Here is a 16,518-nt window from a genome sequence, read left to right as displayed (position 1 = left end):
GTATTTATCAATTTTAATCAAATAATCAAGAAAATATACACTACTTTAAGATAAACGTAATAATAATTAGAGTGTTATTTCATTTAAGAGTGAGTCTTTTGTTAGACGGTCTCACGAATCTTTATTTGTGAGACGGGTCAACCCTATCGATATTCACAATAAAAAGTAATACTCTTAGTATAAAAAATAATATTTTTTCATGGATGACCCAAATAAAAGATCCGTCTCACAAAATACGATCCGTGAGATCGTATCACACAAGTTTTTGTCTTCATATTATGGCTAATAGCTCGGAATTGTGCATCCATAGATTAGTTCACATCTGTATGACGTTTTGTTGGCTATACTTATCGGTCAAGAGTAGGTATCTCAAAAAATGGATTCAATGAAAAAATATCCGACAAACATGTAAACATGAATTATATTTAAAATAAAAAATAATATTTTTTTATGGATCGAGACATATATATATGAAAAAATATCTCATAAAATTGATACGTGAGACAATTCATGTAAATTTTTTGATTAGGTCAAAGTCAAACACCGAACGCAATCTAAAAAGTTCAGAGAAATATGAATCCAAACCACGTGAGAAACCATATTTGTTTTTGTTTTTGTTTTTTTTTTTGTTTTTTGTTTTTTTTTAAGAGAAGAACATGTTCGTTCGTTAGAGTTTTAGATTAAAAATTTTCAAAAAAACCATCAGTGGTACAATCCTCCTCCAATTAATAATAATAAAAAATTCAGACAAACAAACTCTCCTTCAGGCTCGATATGGTTCTGGGATCTAAGTATTGGCACCAAAATATTACATTGCAATAATTGATATGGTTTATTTGGGAAATAACAACCTTAAAATATAGGATCGAGTATTTTAAGTTTTACAAAAATACATAAATATTAGTAATAATAAAATTTTAATATCTTAAATTATATAATAACTCAAACATCATATTTCGATCATTCTCACAAGAAATTTTTTTTGTTCTCATAAAAAAGGAAGAAGAAGATATATTTGCTTATGAATATAAAGAATACTTGACCAAAATGCTATCGTTCTTTATGCACTTTAATTACGTGACTTGTGTGTTTTTGGTAAAATGATGATGCAACCTATTATTATTATAAGTAAAATATATCACAATCCACATGATCTAGTTGCTTCTAATGTATGTCGAAGCGATCTTCCGATTTGATATATGTTTGAATATCAATGTGCGTTGGCCCCCTCCTTCCTTCGATAAATTAATCAATATGGCCCCCATGCCATGCCAAATTACTCTTCTTTTTAATCATACATTTTAAACTTTTTATGACATACTTTATTATAATAAATATATAAATTTATATATAATGATCTAGGCTATATTTGTTTGAGCACATTTATCGACTCGATTAAGTGAATAGAATAGAGCATCAGCGGCTTAGATAGATAAAGATGAATTGGGCTTCAAACAAATTTTTTTTTCCACTCGAATAAATCAGTCTGTATCATTGTTTGTAAAGGGTTCGGGTTGGACCCGATTTCTTAAATTTGTTATTTATTCAATTAATAATATATCATTGTTTGGTTGAGTCTTTGTTCTGAATTGATTTCGTGGACTAAGTTTCATTAGTTGAAAATTATTGACTGAAATATTCGAAGTCATCCCCGGAACAAAAAGTGCAGTTGCTGATAGATAACATATTGCATTACTTTGAGGCTCAAAAGGCCCATAACAAGCACAGGAAAAGAGAAGCCAATAAAAAGGGCACGTTTTTGGGCTATTTCCGAACCCAGACGACATATACTTTAATTAACATTTACTCCATTCTCAATAAGAAGAGCTCCTGAATGAACCCAGAGCTTTGATTGCTCCAGCCCTCAGAATAAATTGATGGTAGATTGCAGCAATGGCGGCTCCAATGAAGGGTCCAACCCAGAAAATCCACTGCAAATTATCGAATTGAAAAACACAAGGAGTGTGTTAAAACTATAGATTGGTTATTTTATGACATATTCTTGATAACATTTACTAGTTAATTGCCGAAAAGATCACATATATACCTGATCATCCCAGGGTTTGTCTTTGCCATAGATTACGGCAGCTCCGAAGCTCCTGGCCGGGTTGATACCGGTCCCTGTAATCGGGATCGTTGCCAAATGAACCATGAACACGGCAAACCCGATCGGAAGTGGTGCCAGAACCTGCAGCCCAATTCAAAACACGAACATCAAGCCACAATGAACTAAATTCGACATGAAAAATTTGGGTTCGAAGGGCGCTCATTTATTCACGCACCGGGACATGGGAGTCTCTTGCATTTCTCTTCGGATCAGTGGCGGAGAAGACGGTGTATACGAGCACGAATGTGCCGATGATCTCGGCTGCCAGGCCGGTGCCTTTGCTGTAGTCACCGTTCAACGTGTTGGCGCCTCCCCCGTATCTCATGTAGAGGGACTTTTGGAATGCCTTCACGAGCCCACAGCCGCAGATGGCTCCCAAGCATTGAGCCACAATGTAGAGGATGGCGCGGACCAGCGACACTTTACGAGCCAGGAACAACCCGAATGTCACCGCCGGATTGATATGTCCTCCTGCAAACAGCAACTACCATCGATAAACAAATTCTAGAGACAATTATTTATATAGTACAACTTGTTAACAAATGTTTTGTCCTAGAACTCGAGCTAATTGAAAGTACAACAATAATGTAATCAACTCCTAAGTAACACAATCTCTTACCATAAAAATTTCATAACATTATTATTTTTAACGAAAATTGCATATAAATTTAAATTTTTTATTGAATTGAATTATCATATTTAAATTTCGTGTAATAACTTTATATTTTGTAAAATAATTCACGTGAGGGTGGAAAATAGATGTCAATTCAACACTCAAAAGTTCGAGCCCAACAAAATACATAAGCCCAATATGTCGAAAGAGACACTACAAAAATCAAGAATTATTTATGACAATATATACTATACCAACCTGAAATGCCCGCGGTGCAGTAAACAAGGATGAAGATCATGCCACCAAAAGCCCACGCAATCCCAAGAATTCCTACGCCGCCGCACTGATCGGCGGCGTTCTCGCTGCTGTAACCAATTACAGTCAACACAGTAATGTACAAGAACAAAAGGGTGGCAATGAACTCAGCAATTATCGCCCTGTAAAATGACCACTTCCCCAGCTCCTCCGGGTCGATCAGCGGAGCCGGCGGCGGGTCGTGGTAGTCCCTGGCGGAGAATTCGGTTGCTCCAGCTTCAACATCCTTACCCATTTGCACAAATTACTCTTTTTTCCTATCAAACACAGAATGGAAAATGAATTTTAATGTTTTTCTTTGTGGCGATGAGTGACCATGAAAATGGAGTCGAAGGCTATTTATATGGGAAGAAGGAGAAAATGATATCATCATTCTCTATTAAAATTTGCCGCCCCATTGTACAAATTTTTGCTTGCTTTTCTTTTTCTTGGCCTACCACTCACCTCCCCTATAATCTGATTGGCCTAAATAAATTATTTGAGTTGAATCTGAATCTGTTTTTTAGTATGGTACATATAATTTGAAGGGGGGAAAATGGAAAATAGTAAAAATATATACATCTAAAACTCGAGTAATTCATGTGATAAACAACACAACATGATATGGCAATTGGCAAGTATTGAGTTTTAAAAATTTTATAACATAATATTTGCTGAACAATCAATAAATAGTTTAATTAAATTATATTAATAAAAATTGAACTTTAAATGTAACACGAAGTTTGGAGTGAATATTCTTTAAGAAATCCATCCAGCCTAAACTTGCTCACTCACGTTAGATTTTGCCTCTTGTCCCTCACTTTTTTGGCATTGGTCACGTTGATGAACTTATTTGAAATGGTGGCTTTGTAGTACCATTATTGCTCTCTTTTCCTCCCACCCAATTAGAGTGTTACGTGGAAAGACAAAAATTTGCGTTAGACGGTCTCACAGGTCGTATTTATGAGATGAATCTCTTATTTTGGTTATCCTAACACTACAAGAAAAAATGCTTATGATGACATTCATAAATGTCATCATATTCAATATTTAGTGGCATTTAAATTTTAGTGACACCTCCAACAAATGTCATCTATTCCAATGTCGTCTTAAACTTACTGACATTTTTTAATGTCATTATAAGATGTTAATGACAACTTCATACGTGTTACTAATAATTCATATAATGACAATTTTAAATGTCAGGAAAACTCATATTTAAATACATTTATAGATGCCTTGTTATTATAGTAATAATGACAAATTTATATGTCGTTAAAATCATTTATAATGACAACTAAAAGTGTCGTGTATGTTATTTAAGCGTTTAGTGTAATAATGTTGTGACACATTATTTGGGTTGGATAATTGTTGGATAAATATAGGAGGAGGGAAATTAGATAAAATAAATGTGAGAATAAAAAAACATATTAGATTAGTTATCCTGACATTTTTAATTGATGTCATTTTTTATATGGAGGGAGACAATTATTTTCCCTCCTCCAATATTTATCTAACCCAAATATTCTCACACTTATTTATAGTGAAATTTTTTAGTTTTTAACGATTTTTTTACGATGTGGGAAAAGTTATTGTTTCCCTCCATATAAAAGATGACATCAATTAAAAATGTCATGATAACTAATCTAATATGTTTTTTTATTTTACACATTATTAATTTTTTACAAGTGTCATTATTAAGTATTTGTAACAACATTTAATTAAAAGTGTCTACAAAAAAGTGTCACAATAGCAATTTTTTGTTGTAGTGTAAGAGTATTATTTTTTATTGTGAATATCGGTAGGATTGACTCGTCTCATATATTAAGATCCATGATTGTATCACATGCGAGCCATTCATATGGAAATACTATCAAAAACTGATTTTTATATTTATTTAAAAAATAGATCGTTCGATAAATATGAAGGCGTTAGTTAAATAATTGTCGTTCGGAATTGTATAAAAATTTTAAAAAATTTATAACATCCAATTATAGAAAATGAATTATAAGACCAATATCTCTAAAAAATGATTTTTTTTTTTTTAAAAAAAACAGTTTTTTTAATCTTGGTTTTATCACTAGGCTAAATAAACGACGTGCCATACAATTTTTTAAAAGGATAATGGACAATTTTGTTTTTTTGGGAGAGAATATAGACAATTATTTTGTTAGAATTATCAAGTCCACAGTGGCAAACATCACTAGAACCGACCATCAATGATTCTTTGAGTAAGTCCACCACCGTCCATTTTCCACTTTGACCCCACAATCTTCTAAATTTAAGAATCCGCCATTACAACTCCGCCACCTCAGTCCACCCCGCCGCCATTGTATCCCATTTTTGGCCCCGACATCAACCAATAATTTGGTTAAATTATTATTTTTTTACTTCTAATGAGTTTTTATTTTTAAAATACTCTTTAATGTCTCTTTTTATTATTTCAATTTTTTTAATTATTAGTTTCAGATTTTAGTATATCTTATGCTATTAAAAATCAAATAATCTTGCATGTATGTACGATATGAAATTTCAGTCTGAAAGTAAAATAAATAAATTAAATATAAAATGCTTTATTAATTAATTTATTGAAAAACAGATACGAACAAATTTTTTTTTCCCAAAAAAAATCATAAATAAAAACATTACAATTAATTTAGAGGTGAAACCACATAAATACTATTTGGTGTGGTTGAAAAAAGATATATTGACTGTTTAAACTCACTTACAATATATCTGTTCTTTTTCTTCAATAAACTGTTATTTTTAACATTTAGGGTGATATTAAATACATAATTTTTGGCCTAAAATTAAAAAACCATCCAGAGAGTGCACAAAATTGGGAGAAAAGGCAGTTCTCTGTTTTCTTTACTCAACCTGGAGTAAGACATTGTAATAAATTACCTAATACTTGCAAAGCCAAATCCTTCTCATTCGAGGCTTTCTACTTGTAGGGGGCAACAATGTTTGCAGGTGTAGACCAACTATCGGAAAACAAATAGCCAAGGAAATAGAAAAGCTCGTGAAGCTGATGCCATCATAGTTCAAATAAGAATATATGATTGTCTTACCTTGCTGCTCTAGCTGATTTCATTGTCCTCCCTTATCATGTTCAGTTTTTCTCTCGTGGTTTGAAAATAAAGCTAGACCTAGTTGTCAAAGTTCAAACATTGGATATCTATCTCGCTATTCGTTCAAAATAAAACGTATATTGTTCACGCATCGATCCTCCTCACCTTTTTACAAACTCCCTCTCCACAACCCTTGTTTTGTCATTTTTTTTTTGTTTCTGTTAAGATATCTCACGTCGGTTCGAGTTTATGCAATTTGGTAAACAAGAATGAGCAAGGTATGGGAATCAAAGCCAAGGAAGCCATGCTTGAACACATCGTTCATTTAGCCGATCCATTTAAATTCAAGTAAAGCTCATATAGGCCTTTACTTAATTGTACTGCATATGGGCCGAGACCAATTTAATAGATGGGCTCTGGGATGTGTGGGGTTCGGGTTGGATCAAGATCGACGGGTATCCAAACCGCACTATATAAATTAAAGTAATATTATTTCAATAAATATAATTTCACCGTGTATAAAAAAAATACCGAATTCAAAAACTAGTATTATCCATGAAAATAATAATGAATGAGTATCTAAGCAAGTCAAACCGATAAAACTGGCCCAAATTGTTTTTAAAATTATTTATTTAATATTTTTGTGCATAAATATTTTTTCAGTAAAATTTAAATTTAATCATTACTCTAGTTATTATATCCATATTATTTTGGCAAAAAATTGTGTGAGACAGTCTCACGAGTCGTATTTTGTGAGACGGATCTCTTATTTGGGTCATCCATGAAAAATTTTACTTTTTATACTAAGATTATTACTTTTTATTGAGAATATCGGTATGGTTGATCCGTCTCACAGATAAAGATTCGTGAGATCGTCTCACAAGAGACCTATTGTATTATTTTTTCCACCTCAACCATTATTTCTTAGAACTTTTGTGTGAAGTCGTGTTTCCGCCGCTTCGTTTCGCCACTTCAATTATTATTTTGATCTTGACTAAACTGAGATCATATTTATTAAAAGTCAAAAGCGTGCGTCTCTAAAGTCAACAAATTTGACAAAAAAAACAAAACCGAGGTCCCATAAAAAATAATGAACGGTCCAAATTTCCTATTATGCCTCAGATGTCACAAAAACATTTTAGTCATGCCCAACAGCATCAATTGCTAAAAAAGCAGAGTCGTTTTTTTAACAAACAAAATTTAATTATAGAAAAATTTGAGTAATCAAACGCTGGATGAAACAAAAATATAAAAATTTATCATTTGATGTATTAAGTTTAATATACTTGATTTCTCTCAATCAAATTTGATTCACGGAACTCTTGTGAGACGGTCTCACAAGTCAACTTCATGCTAAATATGTGAATGGTTGACACGTCTCATACGTAAAGGTCAACGAAACCTACTCGATTTGATTGAATAACAAGTTGGTGGATAAAATAAATAAGCTGGACATCCTAAGATCATCCAGCGTGGATAAAATTAAATAAGATAAAACTATATATTATTATATAAGTTTTCGAAAATAAAAAGAAGTAATCAACCAAACTTCCTAATTCAACCAATTCTATCAACAATGAGATTTCTACGTAGTAGCACCATCCCCATGACTGATACCGAAACCGAGTCGCAATTAGCTGCTAGGGCCACTGAATTGCGAGTGCATGGGTAGATCATATTCGCCCCAATAGAAGGGGTGAGTGGATCGTAAGAATGTTACAATAAGAGGCAAATCGTCGTATTTTGGGATATGGTTGTCACTGAAAGGTGGTTGTATAGCATAAAAGTATTTTGTAATACAGTGGTTGTGTACTTCAGAGTTAAGTGTTGTATGTGGTGTTGTAACATCTAGCACAACATACAACGGAATATTTCAACGTACAAAACTTTAACGCAGATAAAAAAAAGTACAAAGAATTATTCATTTGTGTGGTACCTCAAGACAAAAATTTACTAGAAAATCTTGTCAATTTACAAAACTAATACTAGTGAATAAAGAAAATCAAACTCGCTTAACAAAGTGAGGAGTAAAATGCAACCAAAATATTTATCAAACTAAATTAATAAAAGTACGGATGCAGCGCTTTTGAAGCCAAAATTCTTCTTGATAAACAACACTCTAATCAATACATGGATTAGATATTGTGAATGACTAACTTCCACACTTCACGGAAACACTTCAATATGTCTTGACTCGAGCTCTCTTTGACGTAAATATTCGTGTTTGCTCTCCTGCATCGTCTTTAATATCGACTTCTCTCTACACACGCAGCAACAATCTTTTAGAAAATAAATTTATTTAAACAATAATAATAAACACAATACTATCAAAAATGAAAAATACATAAATTAAGAAATAAATTATATTCCTTTCAAACGCGTCATTTATAGAGCAAATGAGCATGCAAATACCGTCTTGAGTCTTAACTCCAAACAATTATTGTCATTTCCACATCGCATACAATAATTTAAATGGGACAAGTTTAAAGTTTTGATTCATTATCAAAAATATCTTCTTTCCTTCTTAATTCAGTACTTCATTTTTAGCTTTAAGATCAAAATATTCAATTACGCTGATTGAGTAATGAATAAACAGTTTTATTGATTATAAATAAATGTGAATGGAGAACTGGATAAGTGCGCCTTTTGATAAGTGATTATCCGAAAATTAGTGCTGTGTACGTACTAAAATTCACGAATTTAAAGTTTTTTCCAGTTACACGACTCTAGTTAAAACTGAAATAAAACGTTTATTTTATGCTCAAATGGCTTTAGGTGGTGTATTTATAAGGAGATTACTATATTGTGGTTGTTAGTCACTTGGTGGTGCAAGAATAATTTCCTCGGTTTATATATATAATAATTTTGATATGATACTCACCAATAAGTCGACCCACTTTTGTAAAGATCTTTATTCGTAAGATTAGTCAACTCTGCACATATTAAAAGTAATATTTTTTTATGAATGATCCAAATAGAATATATTCGTCTACAAAATTGATCCAGTGAGACCATCTCATATTAAGTTTTTATGATATATTATCGCATACTTAGACGCCAATATTTCTCATTTGTTTAGAAATATACAAGAGTTGACGTTTTTCCAGTAATGGATCAATTCTAGCCAGTAATTTTGTTTCTACATACATACATAATCGTACTCGAGTTAACATATAAACGAAATTTTTAGGTTAAAAAATAGAAGCTCTAGATGATTAAAATAATTCAACTTTTTGTAAGATTAAATTATATTGTATTGTCTAGATGCTTCTTATATTAATATTAATATTAATAAAGGAATTGCATGTGAGTCGTGATTCCCTCACGCTCCACGGATTATTTAATCTTGTAAAGTATGATCTCTCAATAATTGAGACCTTCCTCGGGACTCTAAGTACATTATTAACTAGAGGGCAAGCGTAAGCACTACAAATTGCGTCAATTATACAATATAAATTAAACATATCGCAACAACCTCCCCATATAGATATATATAATAATTTATATATATATATAATATATATATATTATAGTAATGGAATCTATTGTATATATATAATCTATAAATAATAATAAGTAATTTATACATGGATCAAACTAGCTATACATATAAGCAAAAATTATAGTCAAACGAGGAATATATAAACTTAGGTAAAATGTTTGATTAGATTATATTACAGATCGATTATGAGACAGATATCTTATTGGGTATCCATAAAAAATATTATATCTAAGATGCTACTTTTATTGAAGTAATTTTACCTGTTTCAGATAAAGATTCGTGAGACCGTCTCATAAGAGACCTAATATATATATACATATATTATTTATCACTACTTAAGATGATGTTGCTGATGATCTTGCGAAACAAAACAAAATTTCAAGAGTTGATGAAATGTATTTTGGGGGTTTATGCTTTCATTTTCATATAAAAGAAAAAGAAGGGCTGATATAATTTCAAACACTTTTAGTCTTTACCTAATCGTACAAATATGCAATGTTACACATGCAAAACGCTTATGTCCACCATTAATCAACTTGAAGTGGCAATATGCTACACTTTCTTTAATTTTGTAGAAAATAGCATCCTTTTTAAGTTTGACTTTCCACCAAAATTAATAATAGGGCTCATTTTATCGATCTATTGCAAATATATCTATATATATATATATATAAATATATATATATATAAAAGAATTTTCCTTTTTTTATATATTTTTATCCATAATACAGAAATATATATATGGTTATTTACTTTATTTTTATAATAAAATTTTACGATTCCCTAGCTACCGTGCCATGACAAAGTCGTTATTCTTTTTACATCTAGGGATCGATCGATCGCATTGATTTAACAAAGTTAAAGAAACGTGTGGGGAAAGTGAGTAGGTTTGATAATTTGACACTTGGTAAGCTTGAGAGTCGCGACAAGAAAGAAACTACGTTAAATTCGTACAAGCCATCGAAAATCTTTGCCTCTGACGTGTCCCCATTATCATACACACGAGGGATTCTACTATTATAAAATATAGTTGATAGGACTTGGAAATATCATGTTTGTCACAAAATAAAATTTCAGTTTTCGGAGTCAATTATAATAGATCGTCTTCACTATTCCAATTATTTAATATTTTTTATATCCATATATTAAACAAATTATATGAGATATATATTTTTTATTGCAACACAGTAACGAATTCATGATGTAATTATATTTGATTGGTCCACGATAACGTCCATGGATAATCTCGAGCCTTGTATCCAACAACAATCCAACTATATTAACGATAATTAGTCATCTTTTAAGACGTTTATATCAGGAAAATATGTCGATTCGATCTATTTATTTTAATGAAAAGTAATTTTGTTATTCGTGAGCTGTGTCGCAATCAATAGTAACAAAAATTATATTATATGAAATGTTCAATAAAAATATTTATTAAATATTTTCGAAATAAATATGAAAGCATTAATTCAGTAGAGATAATGAATTCATGGGTGTTTTCTACAAAAAGGGCATGACTTTATCCACTTATCAATATGGTATGCATGATTGGGTCAATATATATATTTTTTAATAGATTATATGTATATTTATTTATGAGTACAAAGAAAAAATTGGAAGCCACCGTTGTTTGAGCTGGAAGGGAACATGGAATGGTTCAGCCATTCAACCACATCACTTGAATACTCAAAAAAAAAATATACTAAAATATAAACATTTCATTTTATGTGGATAAAATTTTAATTATTTTTTTTACGTATACCATGATATTTTAACTATTTATTAACATATTTTACTGTAAAATTATGTTGTTTTAAAAAATTTCTGCATGCAAATGTCCGCACATACAAGTCATGCCCCTTATATAAAAACCCAAAAAAAAAACAAATATTTGCAATAAATGTTAGGCGTGTTCTCTTTAAAAGTATAAATTTAACTTTGACTATATTTCATCTTTTTAAATATAAAATTGTACTTAAATTTTCTAACCAAAATCGCGTATTCACATCTACAACAATTTAGCAGTACTAAGACAAAAACTTATGTGAGACAATTTCACATGTCGTATTTTGTGAGACAAATTTTTTATTTGAATCATTCATGAAAAATATTACTTTTTATGCTAAGAGTATTAGTACTTTTTATTGTGAATATCGATAGAGTTGACCCGTCTCATAGATAAAGATTCGTGAGAATGTCTCACAAAAGTGAAAAGACCTACTCAAGTACTAAAACGATGAGTTTTAAATTTTATGTATTAGAAAAAAACTTATTGACCGAAATAGCAAATATATAATATATATATATATAAATATATATATCCTATATCAAATAATAGTATGTAATCTTATATATATATATATATATATATATATATATATATATATATATATATATATATATATATAGTATATATATATATATATACTATATATATATATATTATTAAGTGATAAATTTCTATAATAATTATATTTAGCTTCCAAGGATCCTTTTATTATACTTATCCATACTATTATATTATTAAATCTGAGATGTTTGGATAAATTACTTTTGATCTTCGAAATATGTAATAAAGTGTTTAATTTCCTTACCATACCTTAAAAATAATAATAAAAAATATAATCAAATCAAAACCCATACATAATATTTTATGTAAAATATTATTCCAACATAATCACAAGTTACACTAAAGCTTAATATAATTAAAACTATAACTTACTGTAATATCTAATATATGTAAACGAACCATGTGTCAAAAGGATAATATACTTTATAAAAAAATTAAAAAATGGGTGAAATGAAAAAGCTTTGTAGTATAATATTTATTCGAGATAAATATAAAATATAATATTTTATATTTAAATTCAAAGTAGACATGGCAGTAAAGCAGCAACAAAAGAATGAATAGTAAAAGATGAAACCCAACGCTTATCCATTACTCACACTATATATACCCCATGATTCACCCTCCAAAACTTGCTAACTTATTCCAATCTACCATTTCCCTTTCCCACCAACATTTCCATGGAACCCACCAGAACCAACAGCTACCTCCGCGGCGGCGATCAGTTCGAATTCGACGAAGCCGAGGTCTGGCACGCCACCGAAATCATCAACACTCTCCCCGAAACCAAGAAGGTCAGCTTCGCCAACCCGCGCCAGCTGCGGAAGCCATCCAGAAAGATCGCCAACGTCGACGATCGGGAATCCGGCGCGAAGTCTCTGCCGGTCAACATCCCGGACTGGTCAAAAATCCTCCGCGGAGAGTACAGGGAACGCGCCGGAGACTCCGTAGGTGGCTACGGAGACGCGGAGGAAGATGATGAAGATGGAAATTTCAGATTTCCTCCTCACGAGTATCTGGCTAGAACCAGAGTCGCTTCGTTCTCGGTGCATGAAGGAGTTGGGAGGACGCTCAAGGGGAGGGATTTGAGAAGGGTCAGAAATGCGATTTGGAAGCAGACTGGTTTTGAAGATTAGCGATTACTGCCAAAATCGCGTTGCAGATAACACGAGATTGATATGTAAACCACCGTAGTTCAATTTATTAATCTTGGGCATTTTTTGGCCAATATCAATTAATCCTCTTGATTATTATTTTTTTCCTTCTTGAAAAAAAAAATTAATTTGAGAAAGAGGGTTATAATTATAATCGTGATATGTAATTTGATCTCTAACCCTTCAAAATTATAAGATCGAAAATATAGAAAAGAAAAATTAATTTTGTATGACTCGAAACAAAGCAAAGTCAAGATATAGTAGATGTAGCACAAGTGAAGTCGAGAATTTATTATCTTTTACTGGAATATTATCACATTTAGCACATTCATATTCTGGATTAACTTTCGGGTAAAAATAGAAATCCCACTATTTTAGAATTTTTTTATTGAACTTTATGCTCCATTTTTTTCTGTAAAATAATACAATAACTTAAGAAACTATTAAATGTAAAAAGAAATTATCCAAGCGGCATTGCAATATCTAGGTTATGGTAAAAACTTACGTGAGACGGTCTCACGGTTGTATTTGTAAGACGGATCTCTTATTTGGGTCACACATGAAAAAGTATAACTTTTTTTGCTAAGAATATTACTTTTTATTGTGAATATGGGTAGGATCGACTCGTCTCACGGATTATGACTCGTGAGACGGTCTCACATAAGACTAACCCGTAAGTTATATCATCACTTTGTCAAAGTAGAAGATCAAAAATATCAAAAAAAAAAAATTCAAACATATCTATATAGGAAATATTTTCATAATTTAGAATTCATATTTATAATTTGAATATTTTTTTTGAAAGGGAAACAAATAATCAACAAAAGAACCAATGTGATTTTCCCAGATGGTGTAAAAATAATGGGATTGGAATGGCTAAATTAATTAATTGGTAGGTAAGAAAAGAATGGGACAACTGAAAACAAGTAAAACTCCATTTGTGATTGGTCCACAACACCTTTTGTTTTTGTTTGGATAACAATCAATTCTGTGCTTACGCCTGTCCTCCCAGCAATGATTTTGTAGTATATATATATAATATGCCAAACATCGCCTCATGAAACGACCTCACATGTATGTAATCTATATCTATCTTTCTATCCATCCACGAATTCATAATCATATTATTTAAAATAGTTGCATGATACCTGAATTAATGAACACATCCATCTCAATTTCCATGTTTTCTCAATGCATTTGGACAACGTTAACTTCAATAATTAGAGAATGTACTAATCAAAATGGCGATGAACAACTAGGTGTATTTTTCGATTTATCGATGATAATTTAGAAGATCTTTTATCTTAATATAACATTGTAGTAGATATGTAACATGTCTATGTTATCTTTGTCGTCTCAAATTTTACATTTTCTCGTTGTCACGTGTTGCGTTTTTACATTTGTAGAGTTGAGTTTAGGCTGAACTTTTCTTCTGAAGTTTATTTATTCCTTCCCCATCCATAGTTTGTTGTATTGGTGGTAATATTTTAATTTGTTGGAGTGGGATAAGTATTAGTTTTATCTTGTAGCTGCAATATATATATATATATATATATATATATATATATATATATATATACTTTTGATATCCTGCACACTTACCGTGCACACCTTTGTGAGCACCGATGAGGTGTCACTCACCCATTGGATGTGCAATTTTTCTATATTTCATCACATCCAATGAGTGAGTGACCAGGGGCGTAGCCAGAATTTCAAAATATGGGGGGCTAGAAAATAAAAAAATTAATCTAGAAACCAATACAATATTTTCCACATGAAATAAAAATTAAGTACAAACCACAATTTTCGCAATATAATCATCAAATCTGGATAAATATTTTTCAAAAGTTCAAATATTAATTATATAATAGAGTACGCATAACAAAAAAAAAAATACAACTTACGCCAAAAGAGGGTAAGTTTGAGTTTTTTGGTTTTCAATGTAGATCTTGAACTTGACGGAAGAGGATCATTTGAAGTTTTTGATAACTGCTCATTGTCTTTTTGGATGAAATAATCAGTAATGCTTCTTTTTTACATTTTGATTCATCTATAAATAAAAAACCTATAAACGTCATTTTATTTCACCTAAAAGAATACTCTTCATTTAAATTAAAAGATTGAAAAAAAAAACAATTTTGTTTATCTTTTGAGTAATCAAACATCAAAAACACTAAACTGATAATTCATGGTGATAAGATTTCATAAAAGTATACAATTAATTTATTGCAAGTTTTTAATTTTGAACCCAGAATAGACCAAACTCATATTCAAAAACACTAGAAACTACCAAAATCTTGGGAAAAACATAAATCAATCAACCACAAATAATCTAAACTCGAAACCTAGCAAGAATCAAGAAGAATTATGCTTAAAAAAGATTAATTAAATTAATAGAAAAATATTTGACAAGTGACAAGAATTTAAAAGTCACGGGTAAAAAGAGTATAAGAAAGAAGGAGAAAATTGGGGGAAAAAAAAGAACAAGGGGCTGTGAGAGAGTTTTTTTACTTCAAGGAGATACCTGAAAAAGATCGAAGGAGGTTGATAATTGGAGAGGAATTCCAATTTCCACGCCTAAACTGTGAAAAGAGTTTTTTTACTTTTTTTTTCTTATTTTGTAATATATGGGCTTATGGCTATATATATATATATATATATATATATATATATATATATATATATATATATATATATATATATATATATATATATAAAACCAAATCTTGGTTTTAGAAGCTTCTGTGTCTGAGTTTCTCACAAAGGTGTGCAGTAGGGTGAGATATCAAAAATATATTATTATATATATATATATATATATATTATATATATATATTATAGATAAGAAAATCTATAAGCTAGACAAACGTGGTTGGCTTCTAGTCATAGGCCCCTTTTCGGGTCAAATAATTTTTTATTTATTATATACTTCTTCTAAGATAGATAGTTGAGAATATTTAATGCAAATTTTAGATAATCAAACTCACTTTTGCTTGTGTTATCTTTTGTTCTAGCCTGTGTATTCGCAGAATCATGTGAGACATTTACACCAATTTTGTGATATCTTGTATCATATATAACCTCATTCATGAAAAATATTATTTTTCCAGTCAAATTATTATTTTTTGTACTCTAAATAGGAACATTGTCAACTTGTCCTACAGATATTTTATATGTGATATCGTTTCGTAAGAGATTTAATCATATAATATTCATTTTGTTTATGTGCTATTGATTAAGATCCAATATCCCAAGTAAACAAGTGCTAATTTTTTCTTTTAGTTTCCATTTTCTAATTTTTTGTAGATAGTTACTTCTCTTATCTATTCTATATTATTAAAGTCGAGGACATGACACCTAGGTAGAACACAAACTTTTGCTTCTAACTTTACATTTATATGATAATAATATTACAAATTTTTTTTTG

General features: G+C 30.5%; 2 protein-coding genes across 2 annotated transcripts; one reads left to right on the top strand and one right to left on the bottom strand.

Moving 5' to 3' along the window:
- Window positions 1-1,669: 1,669 nt before the first annotated feature.
- LOC140839829 (aquaporin PIP2-1-like) lies at window positions 1,670-3,359 on the bottom strand. Its single transcript, XM_073206788.1, has 4 exons — window positions 2,979-3,359; window positions 2,283-2,578; window positions 2,048-2,188; window positions 1,670-1,931 (listed from the first exon to the last, which is right to left on the bottom strand). The coding sequence occupies exons 1-4, from the start codon at window positions 3,268-3,270 to the stop codon at window positions 1,815-1,817; spliced, it is 846 nt and encodes a 281-aa protein (XP_073062889.1). The 5' UTR covers window positions 3,271-3,359; the 3' UTR covers window positions 1,670-1,814.
- Window positions 3,360-12,617: 9,258 nt separating this feature from the next.
- On the top strand, window positions 12,618-13,073 carry LOC140839283 (protein S40-4-like). The gene has a single exon (XM_073205922.1). It carries the CDS (start codon window positions 12,618-12,620, stop codon window positions 13,071-13,073), a length of 456 nt encoding a protein of 151 aa, XP_073062023.1.
- The last annotated feature ends 3,445 nt before the right edge of the window (window positions 13,074-16,518 follow it).

Source organism: Primulina eburnea, chromosome 8 (assembly GCF_022965805.1).
Source record: "Primulina eburnea isolate SZY01 chromosome 8, ASM2296580v1, whole genome shotgun sequence".
Classification (NCBI taxonomy): Eukaryota; Viridiplantae; Streptophyta; class Magnoliopsida; order Lamiales; family Gesneriaceae; genus Primulina; species Primulina eburnea.
Note: the sequence above shows the minus strand (reverse complement) of the source record. Positions and strands in the feature narration are given on the sequence as shown.

Excerpts from the sequence above, each read along its gene's own strand:
- LOC140839829 (XM_073206788.1), bottom strand. The coding sequence starts at position 3,270 with ATGGGTAAGGATGTTGAAGCTGGAGCAACCGAATTCTCCGCCAGGGAC. Across the intron at positions 2,579-2,978 it reads CTGCACCGCGGGCATTTCAG|GAGGACATATCAATCCGGCG; the intron begins GTTGGTATAGTA and ends TGCTGTTTGCAG. Across the intron at positions 2,189-2,282 it reads CAAGAGACTCCCATGTCCCG|GTTCTGGCACCACTTCCGAT; the intron begins GTGCGTGAATAA and ends ATTGGGCTGCAG.
- LOC140839283 (XM_073205922.1), top strand. The coding sequence starts at position 12,618 with ATGGAACCCACCAGAACCAACAGCTACCTCCGCGGCGGCGATCAGTTC.